Genomic DNA, 14,878 nt, shown 5'->3' on the forward strand with positions numbered 1-14,878 from the left:
GCCATCTCCAGGAAAGCAGGGCTCCATCACGCGTAATGGTTACTTGGGAAGACAAACGCCATCACTCTGAGCATCACCCACTTCCTTCTTCTTCCCCCAGCTTTGTGTGCTGAGCATGACATCACACGGTATGGGATACCCCTTTGGTCAGTTGGGGTCAGCTGTCCCGGCCGTGTCCCCTCCCAACTCCTTGTGCACCCCCAGCTTCCTCGCTGGTGGGGTGGGGTGAGGAGCAGAAGAGGCCTTGACTGTGTGTAAGCACTGCTCAGCAGTAACTAAAACATCCCTGTGTTATCAACACTGTTTTCAGCACAAATCCAAAACACAGCCCCATGCCAGCTACTGTGAAGAAAATTAACTCTAGCACAGCCAAAATCAGCACAACATACGCTACATATTGCCTATTGCTGATAATATTAAAATTAAAATGGTATAAAACTGTATGGTTGGAGCATGGGCTGAAGAGCTGAGATTTTTTAGGTATTTTTGTTAGCTCTGTGGCAGAATTGGTGTGAACAGAAGTTTGTATCTCTATAAGCTAATATAGTAACATGAAAATGTAAACTCTAAATAGGAGAGTGCAAAAGAAGATGTGTATAAACGTAAGAAAAATAATTGGCATAGATAAAAAGCAAGAATTTAATTTCAGAGAAAGATTTTTTGTTTGTTTGTTTCCAATTTCCTATTGTTTCTCACAGTTTGGTCTGGGGTTTCTTAACTTGAGCCTGTTTACAGTTTTACTGCAAATTTTATGGGTAAGTGGGTCATAGGTTTCTGGGTTTGGGTTTTTTTTTTATATTCAAATAATGTATCCAAATGTGAAAGTGACAAATGTCTGGATATGGTTGAAATCTGATTTTGTTCCAAAAATCACACCTCAATAGGTCTAGGAACCCTAGTGTGAAGGGCAATTCTTATTGCCACAATTCTGTTCTTTAAAAAATTAACCAAGTGTGCTCTCTTTCTGTCTCTTTCTTGATCTCATCCTGCTCACTATTGCTCTTCCCCCCTTCCAGAGCAGCAGAAATGTGAAAGTTGATTTAATAACTTTCATTGAATACAAGCAATAGGGCAAAATAGGGGTTTGATCATACACTGAAAACAAGAGTACCATTTCTGTGCAATTCTGCTTCAGCAGATGTGATGACAAGTTCTTCAAAACTAACAATATTGATATTTTTAATTGTTAAGAACTTTAAATCCCTCATGTCTGAGATATTTTCTAACAGTAAAGGAGATTAAATTGGTAGAAATAGTTGATGAGTGATGATTTTTTTTTTTTTAAACTAAAAATGCATGTTTCTATGTTGAAGTGATTTTATAATTAAATTTTCTCTCCCTTGCTAGCTTTTACTTACCAAACTTCTCCAACTTGTTTACTCTTGTGTTTTATATTCATAGAGACACAGTGTTGGGATAAGCAGCAGTGTGTGAACATGTCTCGTCTAGTTAAGCCTCTCAGTCAACGAGGAGCTATTAGAGTTGTTACCTGTTTGGCTGGTAACATCACTGGGTCTCCTTTTTAGTACGTAGAAGAATAAGTGAACGTTTGCAGTTCAAGGAGTTGATTCTTCAGGAGTAGCAAAAACCCTCAACGCTTTATTTTCTCTAACTGCTATTTGTGCTATATAAGCCTGTTACAAGGAGCAGTTTGGGATTAGTGCCCTAAAGTATTTGGTGGGGGGTGGGAGGATTGTGAGAGGATATAAAGGGAAAAAAAAAAGGTGTTAAGAATTTAATTTATGACTGTGTTAACATGCAGCACCTCAGAAGCATTTTGGGAATTCCCTTCGTTTCTGTGAATTAGAGCTAAGTAAAAATGGATTGAACAGCCCAGCATGATAAAACTACAGATTATTTCCTTGGCAGGTACATAAGCCAAGAGCTGGCATCTGTTCAGAGCTGTGAGTTTTACACCAAGTTGTTGTTGAGCTGGTTAGGAACACCTGGGGTGTAACTGCTCCATTAAAATGATACTCTGACAAGACTGATTTCACTTAGAAAGAAAACAAAGGCAGTCTTGTTAGTTCAAACAATTGCTTATGTTTTGTATACAGGAAGCTGTGGAGTGTGTGTACTGAGGCATTGAATCAGAGTGTTTAACAATAACTTACAATTTTGTTTGACATGCCATGTCTGCTATTTTTAGCTATATCCAGATTGTTACAATTTAGTTGTGAATCCACTCATCTAGCTATAAATTTTCCCTTTTACTGAAACTGAATGTCTGGGAGTATAAGTGATGGCTGTGTGAAGTCATTTAAGCAAAGAAGTTTGTCTGAGTTTATTTGCTGACCGAGATAGAGGAGAAAAGCAAAAGTAACTTACAGGCACTCCATGCTACCTCTTCAGCATTTTTTAAATACTTGAAAGGATCTTCTGTCTTTCTTTACTGCCCTCAGAATGACTTGTGTAGTGTTGATTCCCCATCCAGGAGGAGTGATTCTCTCTGTCAGGTTCAATACTTTCTTTGAGAGTTCTTGGGCTGTAGCATCCCATACTGGGAACTTCCAGGGAACATCCAGGCAAGATAAGACTTGGAACTGGTACGTAGTTCAGCAAATTCCCAAATGATGAGACTTGGAGTTCGGCCTTTTCAAGGGGGAAGTTCATGTTTAAAGCAAAAGATGAAGGAAAGAGGACAGGTATTGATTTAAACTTTTTTTTGCAATACAATCCTAGGATGAAATATGTAGTATTACAGAACAGAAATATGTAGTATCATTCAGAACAACATATTATTAAGGTTACAGTAGCAAATACAATTACCTGTCAGAAATTGTATTAGGAAATAGGACAGACTGTAGTAACCAAGGACCAGGTTCTCAATGGCATCTGCACAGAGCTCTAAAAAGGCATCAGTCTTTCTGTTTAATAGAGTCAGTCACCAGATGGGTATTAACTTCACTTTGTCCTGGGCTGTGTTTGGGTTTGTGAAAGGATGCTTGTCCCTCCGTTAGTCCCTGTGCTTAGATTTTCTGTGAAACGTAGCAAAAATCTGTCTTTGTAACGTTCCTCATTCTGACATTAAATCCCTGCACTGATAAGCCCTCTATAACCATTAATTAACATTCATGCCTTAGGTCACTTTGAAATCATATTGAATTAAGCTATAGCCTTACTTACATTAATTGAAAAACTACAGTTCTTATGACAATCACGAAAAGTGCTGTGGGGAAAAACACAGCATAATATGCTGTGTAAGCTGCCATTTTGACAACACGTCTTTCTCTGCCAGAGTGACGAAAGAACAGTAAGGGAGCCCAGCAGGAACTGTACTTAATAGAAACAAGCATTTCTGCTATGCCTGTCATCTAGGGACCTTAAAGAACTTCAGCAATTAAAACATTAGTTTTGCAACCTTAGTCAAGTGCTGTGTATGTTCCTTTCCTCTCTCCCCTCAGTTTGGAAGTTTACCAAACTGCTGTGCTGGGTCCTGGTTCCCTGTGCCCTGGTGTGCTCTGAGCCCTGAGCGGCTGCCTGGTGTTCGGGAGCTGGCTGGTGGCTCTCCGCCACCCTTTGAGTGTGCAGATTCTTTACCTGTCATTCTTTGAAGGCTACGTCTTGCAGCCTGGTTGTCTTGGCACTGGATTTCCTCACAGCTTAAAACCTGTTCTCTGTGCTTCTAGCTGTGTAAGAGTTAATCCTTTAAACTTGCAAAGTTTGCACAGCATTCTGAAGAAATGTTCAGTTCTTGTCTCTGCAGACACAAAGAATAAAAGTTTGCAAGGTCTCTGCTGCAGTTTTTTTAACCTGTTACTCTGGTCTGAGGTTGAGCCCTCGTGAGGGGCCTGGGTAGGAACCTGCTCCCCTGCAGTTCATGTCTCATCTCTAGAACTGTGGAGTCTTTCTAACTTCGGTCACCTTCCCTGACCTTGACTCATCTGGTGCCCTAACAAATCCCTTTCAGGAGAAGCACCTCACCCTCTCCTGGGTTGTTCACCTTGCATCTGTCTAGATGTCTTTCCACCAATAACTTTTTTTTTCTTTTTTTTTAATTTAGCAGTTCAGATCTTGCTCTTTAAATGATTTTCTCCACATGCAGGTAGGAGTCGTAATTCTTGACAGACTCCCTAGCAATTGATGTCGTCCCTGTTGGAATAGCTTTAATGTTAGGAGCTCTCATTGTCATTTGCCCGGTGGAAAATGAGTTCTGGTATACCAAAGATGGGTATACCACAGACACATGTTCCATGAAATAGTAGTCTTGGCAGAATTAATTTCAAAATATTAATCAGAATGTATAGATTACATTTGGATATATTTTTCCAGATATTTTTATGGCTGTCAGAAAGCTTGCAAAAGGTATCTGTGTTAGGATCACACCTTTCAATGCAGCTTTTCCTGGGACATTGTCACCTTGTAAAGATTATTAGCACAAAGTGGGCAACAAGATAGGAAATGAAAAATGACACTCTTTTTTCCATGTGAATTTTAGGGGTGATTTTGGTATATGAAACAGAATTATGTGTGTGCTCTGACCAAGTTCTAAGTATGCATAGAGCTCCATACTCTTTGAAAAGCACTGTGTGATTATTGATAACTCCAAGCGGTCAAGACCTCAGTTTGTTCTTCTCTAAAAGCTAGATTACCCCGTTCTTACAGAGAGCAGCATATGCGCAAATAAGTCTTGAACATATTGCATATTTTCTCAACCATGTCACCCAATCAGTAGAAATGGTCTCTTAATGCTTGTGTAAAATTAGAATGGGATTCAAGCCTATCTAGGGAAATCTATTTTTCAGATACCCTTGGGAACACGCATTGAAGGAGTTGTGTAAATTTTTCCACTGTTTCATTGTGTTAAAAACAATAGGATCGCACAAATAAGGAGGACAGAGGTTTAAAATATGTTCTGAAAGAAAGGCTGTTCAGGCAGTCAGGCAAAGGAATGGTCAGCAAAAGCCATCCTCTTTGGTAATGCACTGTCATGGTGACTCACAGATGAAAGGCCGTCTGTCTGACTTATCAGTCACCTTTTGGCCTCCAACTTACTAGTTGCCTTTTGGTGTGAACCTGAGCATCTGCTGGAGTCACGGATGGACTGTTCAGAGTTCAGCAGTCCAGAAGCCAAGTGACTCAAAGATTTCTTGCCATGGAGATGGTAAACAAAAAGCTGTGTTGGAATTACCAAGGAATAGACAATGAAGACATACTGTAAAAACAATATGTAAAACTGTTTGTGAATAAACAATTTCACTTGAAGCTGTTGTTGCTTTTTCTCTCATGCAGTTAATTTGTCCTGCGGTTGTCCCTCTACTAACCTTCCAGGAAAGTTTGTATACTGACATTGACTGAAGAGCCTGTTCCTGGAGCAGAAGAAAGAAATCCTGTAGTTCCTATTTAGTTGTAGTCATCGCGTTAAGCTAAAGCAATTTCAGTTTCATGCATAGATGACCTATGTCAAAACTTCATGTCAAGTGTTGGAAGGATGTTCTTGTAGTTCATCTTACAGTGGGACTTCTTTGATACATGACTAATCTCAATAGTTTTGTTCAGGGTTTTCCTTGTGGAAGCGGATAAGTTACTTTAAACTTTCTGTAACCTCATGTTCATTAGTTCTCAATTTTATAAGGTGGAAATGCTTGTCCTTCATTTTTTTTTTTTTTTTAATTTCTTTTTTTATTTCTTTTTTTTCTTTTTTTCCTTTTTTTTTTTTTCCCCCAGTTTGATGGTAAAACTTTCAGGGAAGGAAGTACTTGTGTATGTTTGTGGCATCCAACACATGAAGACCTCAGTCTTAGCTTAGAGCTCTGAGTATCTCCCTTATGGCAAACATAAAGTAAAAGTTGAACAAAACCAAAAAAGGACAAAGAAGGGTTGAATAGGTTTGACTTGATCCCGAAATCTTCCTCCATAGCTACGTCAATCACCTTGCACTGATAACATTAAAGTAACTCTTACGCTCTATGTGCCATATGTTGTTCTCTTCTATCTCATAATATATTAAATTTTTTTAATGCCTGGAATGCAAGACCATCTTAAAGGTATTTTAGGTATTTTTCTGTTATTGCTTATATAGTTTTTTTGTATTATAGTTCTCTTTGAAGTAATTCTTTTATCCACTGAATTCCATAGCGGCTCTCCTAGAGGGACTGCAGCCTCCCTTCACCAGGGTATAAATCACAAATGATAAGTATATGACAGATGTCAGCTGTCATTTGCTGGTGACCCTGTAGCAGTAGCCTTCTGTGTGTGGAGAATGTCAAGATGCTAAGCTCGTCTCTTCCAGGAAGCCTGAGTTTTCTGAAGTTCCTGAAACTTTTCTAATCAGAAGAGTTGTAGAGTGGGTTTGATCAGAGTCAGAAACTGTAGTTCCAATGACTTTGGGTTTTATCATGGCTTCGCAGCAGTTTACCGTAGTTTGCTAAATACTGGTGGTCACAAAGCAGTATTGGATTTTACTAATATACAATATTTAGGAGGCTTATTAGGTTCCTGACTTGTGATTGTATTTGGGCTCATAGCCATCTTTGGATCTAGGAAATATTATCCACAACATGAGGTTTTACAGATTAATATTTTTGTCCTGTGCTCCTGAGAATGTCTGTAAGTTAAAAAAGGAGAAGAAACCCAAATTAATGCATAGTATCTGGATAGGTGTACCGTCCTCTCAGATATGAAGGGATTTCTCTCTGCATTCCAAATGCCAGTCTTAGGCGGATTTCTGTCTTAATTAAATGTATACTTCTCTTGTGACTGTTTGGGGGTGGGAGGAGGCTGGGAGCCAGTGGGACAAATTAAGCAGTACAGATATTTTGTTACCAGAAGCTATGTTCGTTTTGGCCTAAGCTGGTTTTGCTATCAAGCCTGTATGGTAGAAAAGCATTTGAGCGGCTACCATGTCACTGTAAGAGAACCAGGCAAAAGTGGAAATTACAGTGACTCGTACATAGCAAAAACGTGAAGCTGAGTTCAGTGTAGATCAATGGTAGTGGGATGGGACTCCTTCTGCAACTTAGGTTACATATGCAGATCTTAAAATAAAGAAGCTGTAAAGACATAAGAAATCCATATCAGTGTGTTAGCTCATTCTGAGGTTTTTTACAGTCTTGCAATCACTCAGGAAATAGTTACAACTCATTATCGTAGCTTTTAAAATAAAATTTTACAACAGCAAAGCTAGTTGCTCCGCTGGGGTAACCTTCAATAGAGTCTTCCGATGTTGCAGTTCTGTATTTGAAAACAGATCTTTATATTCTGTGCAGAACTTAAAAACTTCAACTTAAAACATATTTATCCATCCAATATTTATTCTCTACGTGTATTGAATCAGTTTTCCCTCAGTCAGAACCTCTACATCCATAGCAGTGCTATGTAGCACTGTTTTTTTACTGAGAGCTTTAACTTTTTTGCTTTTAATCATTCCAAACTATAGGTGTAGAATATGAGTACAGGTGTTAGCTCAGCACTCCAGCCTCAGCTATATCGAAGTCTCAAAGGAAAATATGAGCAGAGATCAAATATATATTTTTATATTATTAGATACATTTAGGTGTTCACTAGGGAACATGGTATAGAAAAATACCTTAAATTTAAGCGTGGTCATTAAACTGAGACAGGTACATTGCACATAGCTAGGTTTTCATGTTCTGACGTGACACAAAACTCTGCATTTTTTTTTTTTAAAGCTACACAGCAGAGGCCGTAGACAGTGTTGTGCAGGGCTGTGCAATAGAATTAATAAAATAATAAAATTAACAAGTAGCTTCTTGAACTAGTACTGGGCTGTAAGTGGATTTTTACAGGAAAAGATAGTACCTACCTCAGTGAGCTCTCAGGAAAACAGCACACGGAAGTCTGAGCCTAAGGGAGGGGTTTTAGTTCATTTAAAAACTCCTATGATATTTAAACATTTGAGGAAAAGTTTGAAGGATTATAGTCAGTATTGGAAAAACATTATTTGCTAATCTTTCTGATGGAAATGGTACTACTGAAAACTGCATGATTTATAACAGGGCTACAAAAATCCAGTTCATGCTCTCATTTTGGTTTTGTTTTAGGTTTTTTTTAGTGTGAAATGAACAGAATTCTTAGCAAGTCTGTTTCTTTTCCATTTCTCCTACTTGTCTGGTTCTCAGGTTTTGAACTTGGCTTTGCTATGGCGAGTCCCAATGCCCTGGTGTGCTGGGAGGCCCAGTTTGGCGACTTCCACAACACGGCGCAGTGTATAATAGACCAGTTCATCAGCTCCGGCCAGGCCAAGTGGGTTCGTCACAACGGGATCGTCCTGCTCTTGCCACATGGAATGGAAGGAATGGTGAGGGCCGCTGGCTGGCGTGTGCGGGAGGGAAATGCTGGCTTACCACGCCTTCCGCTGCAGCTGTAAAAGCCAAAGGTGTCTTGGGGATCCGAAGGTGATACAAAGGCGGGGGGAGGAAGGCACTGTTTAGCATGTTGGACTGCTTCAGTGCTACAGAAAAGAATGTGGATAGATTGATCGGTGAGAACCAAAGAAAACTGAGAAATATTTCTGAGCTCTTAGCTTTGTGTCCTTCTAAGTACCACGTTTTCCCCATTTTTAATTTTTTTTGTCTCTTTTTTTGTCTTTACCTAAGACACTGCCTTCTTTCCCTTAGCGTACGGTAAGAAAGAAATCATTAGTGTCTAGCAGTACTTTCTTGGTTTTATTTTGCATGAAGTACGTCTGCGTAAACTCTTCACTAAATTCACTTGCAATGAAGTGATATGAAACAACTTTAAAACGTCTTCAAAAATCATTGACATTGGGTAACTTTGATATAATAAGAAATTTCCCTCTTTCTGAAAAGGAAAATGTTTCCACTATCTGTTGACTCTCTTTTCTTTGGTGGCTTGTAGGAGGAACTAGACAGTGTCTTAGAGGGAAAGGGTATGGGCAAGCTCTGTATATAATGTTATATGAAGTTCATATCAGCAGTAGAATTGTTCTTCAAATCTTTTAAATTATTTTAAAGGTTACATGAACATCATGTCAGGCTAGGTTAATTTTCTCCTTTTCAAATGCATTAAGATTCATGAATTGATGCATGTGTGTTTCTAGTTTTCTATTAAGAAAAGCATCGTATGTGCCACAGTGGCAATCTCCATCTGTATAAATGCTCTAGACCCTTTCACTACAAACCGCGTCATTTCCATTCTCACAAACAATTCAGTTTATTTCCGTTCAATTATAATCCTGATATACTGGGGTGCATTCATATCTTATGAATGGCTTTCTATACCATTTTGCATAGAGAATAAAGGGTCTGATGTTGGTCACAAGAGTTTTGATAAATTAATTCTTTTTAAATGAATCCTGAGGGACAGCCTCAATGTGCCCTCAGCAGGAGATGTGGTCCTCTGCAGGGAAGCACTCAGCTGAAGGGAGCTGATTCTCTGCTACTTACAATATGGTTAATCTTTCTTTTCTCTTAGCCACTTGGCAGCTAAGATTTGCCCAGATCTTCTGAAACATGCTTATTTTGCTACTAGTGTCAGGTGTTTCCAGAATCTTTAAGAATCCTACCAGGCTGTTCAAATCTGTTATCTTCCCAGAGGAGCTTTCCACTACCGGAGTGTTATTCTCTCTATAACTACAGCGTCGGGGACAGAATGATTTGGGGAAGGATTCGTAATGGGATATGGATCCCTTCACCTCTAGGTCATGCATTCACAGGCAAGTTGGCTGTGATTGAAAGACTCTGCTGCCTAATGGCTCCTTGGGGACTCATCTGAAAGTAGCTAACGGATTCAGTATAGGTCTCGCTGGGTAGGTGGTCACAGTAGAAATAAACCCTGCCCCATCCCACGCAGCAGTTGCTGGCAATCTGACTGGCGGTGTCAGCAGAGGAGTCAAAGATGGATGTGAGCACTGAGGCTCTGGATTGAGGTTGTTGCTGGGGCAGCGTGTGTGTGTGTGTTAGGGAAGCCTTGCGTGTCTCTCCCATAATTGTTTGCTGGTAACATCTCTGTTTGTGAGTTTGTGAAGCACTATGTTTGTACGTGTATAGGTTGTACTTAGTCTAGGATTTGATTTACAGCAATAGATGTATACAGCAGAAGTATTACAATATTGGACTGTTACTGTGCACCACAGTTTTGCACGGCTTTGCTTTTTATTCTCAAGCCCTTACCTGTTTATGACCAGGTTATTTGGCACCTCAAAAGTGGAGACAGACTTCAAAAGAGTAACTATGCAGGGCACAGTTCCTGGCTGTTTGTGTTACTCCTTTTTTGCCAGTGGAGTGTTTTTTCCTTTGAATTCCCTTAGTCCATGGAGTAGGGTGAATCCTGCGCTTGGAAACAGGGAGGATGATGTGTTGAATCAAGGTGGACTGCTAGCTGTCAAAATAATGAGTGATTTTGGAGATCATACGTTAAGGTTTCAACAGAGGAAGTTATGATGAGAGATGGCCATATAAAGAAAAAGGCTCTTTACGAACATCTCTAGCTTAGGAACCATGGAGAGATTTGAGAGGTGTAATAGTTTGTGTCTTCAGGTTAAAATACCTTGCAACTGTCTCCAAAATGAAAGTCTTTCCTAACAGTAACTGTCACTTGAACAAGCAAAGGCTGCCAGCATTAGCAATAAATAAAAAAGCACACTGCATTCTCGTACTCCTCACAGCTTTCTCTCATCCTTTATGAACAAGGACACGAGAGGGAAGATCGTAGATTCTGTTACACTCCTTATTCCTGATACTGTCTGTGACCAGCATGCATGTTTTGCTAGTGTAAAATGCTTTTTCTAACAATTTCTAACAATGTTTGTGCATTAAAAGAAATTACCTTGGGTACTGCTAGTGAGACAGCGGATGTGAGTGTTCAGTACTTTGACAGAATGTAAAATACCTCCTGAGGAGGCAGAAATTAATCATAGGTTAGTTTGGCAGATAACATGTACATGTATTTTGATCCACTTTAGCTGAAGCATTCATCTAGGCTATTTTGTCCTCTACTGAACAGTGAACAATGGTAGGAGAGAGATTCTGAGTCTGCTTGTTGTGTTGCTAATATAGCAAGGATAGTCAGCAGTTAACTTTGCGCTTGCTCCTGTTCAGCATGCAAGTGTGGTTTGGCCCAAAAAAGCGCGAGTCACTGCAGATCACTGAGGCACGCGGTGTTTCTCCTCCTGACATTCCTCCTGCTCCTTTTAGCCCTGCATTAGCAAGGTCGTTCTTGTGCCCACATGGACCTACTGCCCTTTCACTGGTCTTCACTGTACAGCTATACTGAGGCTAGAAATTACTTGCAGGTGGTAAAAGCATTGGAAATCTGTTTAAAACCTAATCTTGTCCTATGAAAACAGTTCACGGAAGACAAAGAATTCCAGTCTTGTGGTGTGTCCTCTCCTCTCTGACTGCTGCTGCGGTTGATGCCTTTGGCTGGGGGGCAGGTGTGCAGCCTGGTGCAGAGCTGCCAGGGTGGCAGGAGGTACTTATGCAGTGAGTGACCTCGACTGATGTCTAACTGCTGATTTGGCTTTTTAATGTTGTTTTAAACGATACCTTTACCAGGGTCCAGAGCATTCATCAGCCAGGCCTGAGAGGTTTCTGCAGATGAGCAATGACGATTCTGATGCTTATCCAGTAAGTAGATTTGTCAAAGGCCATGTCCTTTTTTTGCTCTTCACATTTCAGAGATTTTTTTTTTGTAAGAAGCATCCTTTTAGCTAGGTATAGTGGGTTAAGATTTAGCTTCAAGAGTTGGTGTTACATTAACTTGATTCCAGTAAAAGTAATGGAAGTACGCAGTACGTGCTGCTTCATTTCAAAGCTGAGGTCATATACAATTAATCTCTGCCAGCATGATCTTTTTATGGCTGTTCCTCAGGGCCAGTGATTCTGCTTGTTTATATTGCTGTGCGTACTGCAAATAGGTGTCTCCAGCTAATTTCTAAAGGAGGCCAACTGAGACTACTCCTGGCTTTTTGCAGTGGAACTGAATTGTACTGCTGGGAGCATGAAAATAAGCAACTTCTAAATTTGATTCAGCTAAGTTCTTCATATGTTGGTCATTCATTTCTACAGATGAAGTACATAGCTCTACAGGATACTGGGCATCCACTTCCCCACTGCAGATTTCCTAAGTAACACTGCTATACATTAATTGAAAAGCCCACCAATTAAAAAAAAAAGCAAAATAAAATGGTTGTTTCAGTTTTGGCCCTGAATTTGTTGCCCTTGGGGCAATGATAGTTCCAAAGCCATGTCCCTCCTCACCTAAAAGTGATTTTTGTCAGTGTACTGTCAGAATAAAGACCTGTTTGACTGACTACATTTAAGCACTGTCAATTGCACATAATAAGCAAGTTATAAATTTTATCATAGAAGGTAGGAGCTCAAACCATGGACCAGGAAATCGTGTTAGATGCTGTACCAATCTGTAATGAGATTATTGTACCTATACCTATATATATGCTTACCTAATATATATGTACGTAGATATGGATAAAAAACCCCTATATTCATTAAATACATCAATATAAACCATATGAAATTTATGTATTAAAATAGCATAAAAGGACAGGACACCTACCAAAAAATGGGAGAGAGTGAGTTAACTATAAACTCAAAAAATGAATTATACTTTTAAGGTTTTTTCAAAAGGGTTCTATTTTGTGTTTCCACCTACTGAAGTCCTAGTCCTCCTCACCCTTCCTTCCTGGACTTCCCAGCTTGCTGAAATTAATGGAAGCTTTTTGCCTTTATTTGCATACATTTTTAGGAAGAAGTAGAAACAGAAAAGTATGATTTGTAGGGGTGCTTCCCTAGCTAATAATATAATCTCAGCAGAGATCTGCTAATTAAGGTTTTTGAGGAAGGGAGTTGCTGGGAGTCAGAAATAGAAGGATGGATTTCAAGCCTCTTTTTCTGATCTTTTAGACATTTTTCTAATGCCTTTAATGTCTCTCTCAGGAGTTCAGTGAGCAGTTTGAAGTTTCCCAGCTGTATGAATGCAACTGGATTGTGGTGAATTGTTCAACGCCAGCCAATTACTTTCACGTCCTCAGAAGACAGATCTTGCTGCCATTTAGAAAACCGGTAAAGTTACTGTAATGGACTTGATTATTCTAGGTATATTAGCCCTCACATAAAGAGGGGTCTTGGTTTGCATATGACATGAAAAGACCAAGAATCGTTGGTGAAAAACCTTAATTTAACACAAATTGAAGTCACTGATTTGATGGAATGAAAATCGGCTCTGACTTAATGACGATTCTAAAACTTGATTTTCAGCTTTACTTCCTTCTCGCTGCGCAGACCTTCAGATGAGCTTGTCAAGACACTGTAGCTAACAGGTTGCATAACTATAACCTGCATGTCTAATCGCTGGAACTTCAAAAACCTAAGATACAACTGTTGGATGTTTTACTGGTTCATAACCTGTGATTTGATTTTGTTCTCAAAGAGAAGCATAAGCAATGGTTTTTGAGAACCTTTAAAGGGAGTGGACTACCCAAATCTTTTGAATAATTTTGAAACTTCCTAGACTTTCAAAACAGGAGAAAATAATTTACTGTTTGCTATTTATATTAATTTGATCTATAGCATATTCAGTTTGTGGTTTTTGTATGAACAGTGTTACAAATCTTCAATGTAATAATGTAGATAAAGCAGCTCCTGAGTGTTGGAAAAATTTCTGTCTTACAGTTGATTATTTTGACACCCAAGTCACTGCTGAGGCATCCAGAAGCTAAATCCAGTTTTGATGAAATGGTGTCTGGTAAGTCACCTTAAAGTATTATGGACATATAATTAGCTATAACAAGTTGCATGTCAGACTGTGAAGAAGAGAATCTGCTCTGGAGAGTTTGCCTTTTCCTTTGGTGTAATTCTGTGGAGCTGTTGTAGTGAGATCTAGCATGGACTTTTGCTGAAAAGTCTGCTTTCAAGTATGGATTCTTAATTTTAACAGGCTTATCTGGTAACCAACCATTAATCTTAAAGGCAGTGGAAAGTGCATTCCCCTCTCTGTTCCCCTCAATAGGCTATTGGGTCCCTCTGCTCTTTTTCTCTTCATATTGTTCTTTGTAGTGTGTGTGTGTCTGTGTGTGTGTGTGTGTCTGTGTGTGTGTGTGTCTGTGTGTGTGTGTGTGTCTGTGTGTGTGTGTGTGTGTGTCTGTCTGTGTGTGTGTGTGTGTCTGTCTGTGTGTGTGTGTGTGTCTGTCTGTGTGTGTGTGTGTGTCTGTCTGTGTGTGTGTGTGTGTCTGTCTGTGTGTGTGTGTGTGTCTGTCTGTGTGTGTGTGTGTGTCTGTCTGTGTGTGTGTGTGTGTCTGTCTGTGTGTGTGTGTGTGTCTGTCTGTGTGTGTGTGTGTGTCTGTCTGTGTGTGTGTGTGTGTCTGTCTGTGTGTGTGTGTGTGTCTGTCTGTGTGTGTGTGTGTGTCTGTCTGTGTGTGTGTGTGTGTCTGTCTGTGTGTGTGTGTGTGTCTGTCTGTGTGTGTGTGTGTGTCTGTCTGTGTGTGTGTGTGTGTCTGTCTGTGTGTGTGTGTGTGTCTGTCTGTGTGTGTGTGTGTGTCTGTCTGTGTGTGTGTGTGTGTCTGTCTGTGTGTGTGTGTGTGTCTGTCTGTGTGTGTGTGTGTGTCTGTCTGTGTGTGTGTGTGTGTCTGTCTGTGTGTGTGTGTGTGTCTGTCTGTGTGTGTGTGTGTCCCCGCAATGTGAGGGATAGGTTGTAATTGCACTGTGCCCTTTTGGAAGAATGAGGGCCCCATTTCTTCTTACAATACTCAGTTCTGGGGCTGCCGTGTCACACCAGTGATCTAAAGTGAGATCAGTGAGTTCAGAGCTGTAGGCTACCACCCTAGCTGCTGTTGGAATGCCATCAGAGCAAGAAATATGTAGCAACTGCAGAGGTAACATGAGGAAATGCAGTGAAATGTAGTGAGTGAGTGATTAAAGCGATTATTCAGAGTGAAAGA

At 39.9% G+C, this 14,878-nt stretch overlaps 1 protein-coding gene across 1 annotated transcript in view; it reads left to right on the forward strand.

The window, feature by feature from the left end:
* The window catches only part of OGDHL (oxoglutarate dehydrogenase-like), a gene marked incomplete at its 5' end in the record, with an annotated part of 31,631 nt that overhangs the window by 12,915 nt on the left and 3,838 nt on the right, over positions 1–14,878 (forward strand). Inside the window, 4 exons of the mRNA XM_009577878.1 lie at positions 8,082–8,260; positions 11,478–11,549; positions 12,879–13,004; positions 13,614–13,686. Of these exons, the coding sequence (XP_009576173.1) occupies positions 8,082–8,260; positions 11,478–11,549; positions 12,879–13,004; positions 13,614–13,686 (450 nt within the window). The remainder of the gene's footprint in view (positions 1–8,081; positions 8,261–11,477; positions 11,550–12,878; positions 13,005–13,613; positions 13,687–14,878) is intronic.

The sequence above is a fragment of the Fulmarus glacialis genome, unplaced genomic scaffold, assembly GCF_000690835.1.
Source record: "Fulmarus glacialis isolate BGI_N327 unplaced genomic scaffold, ASM69083v1 scaffold13485, whole genome shotgun sequence".
NCBI lineage: Eukaryota > Metazoa > Chordata > Aves > Procellariiformes > Procellariidae > Fulmarus > Fulmarus glacialis.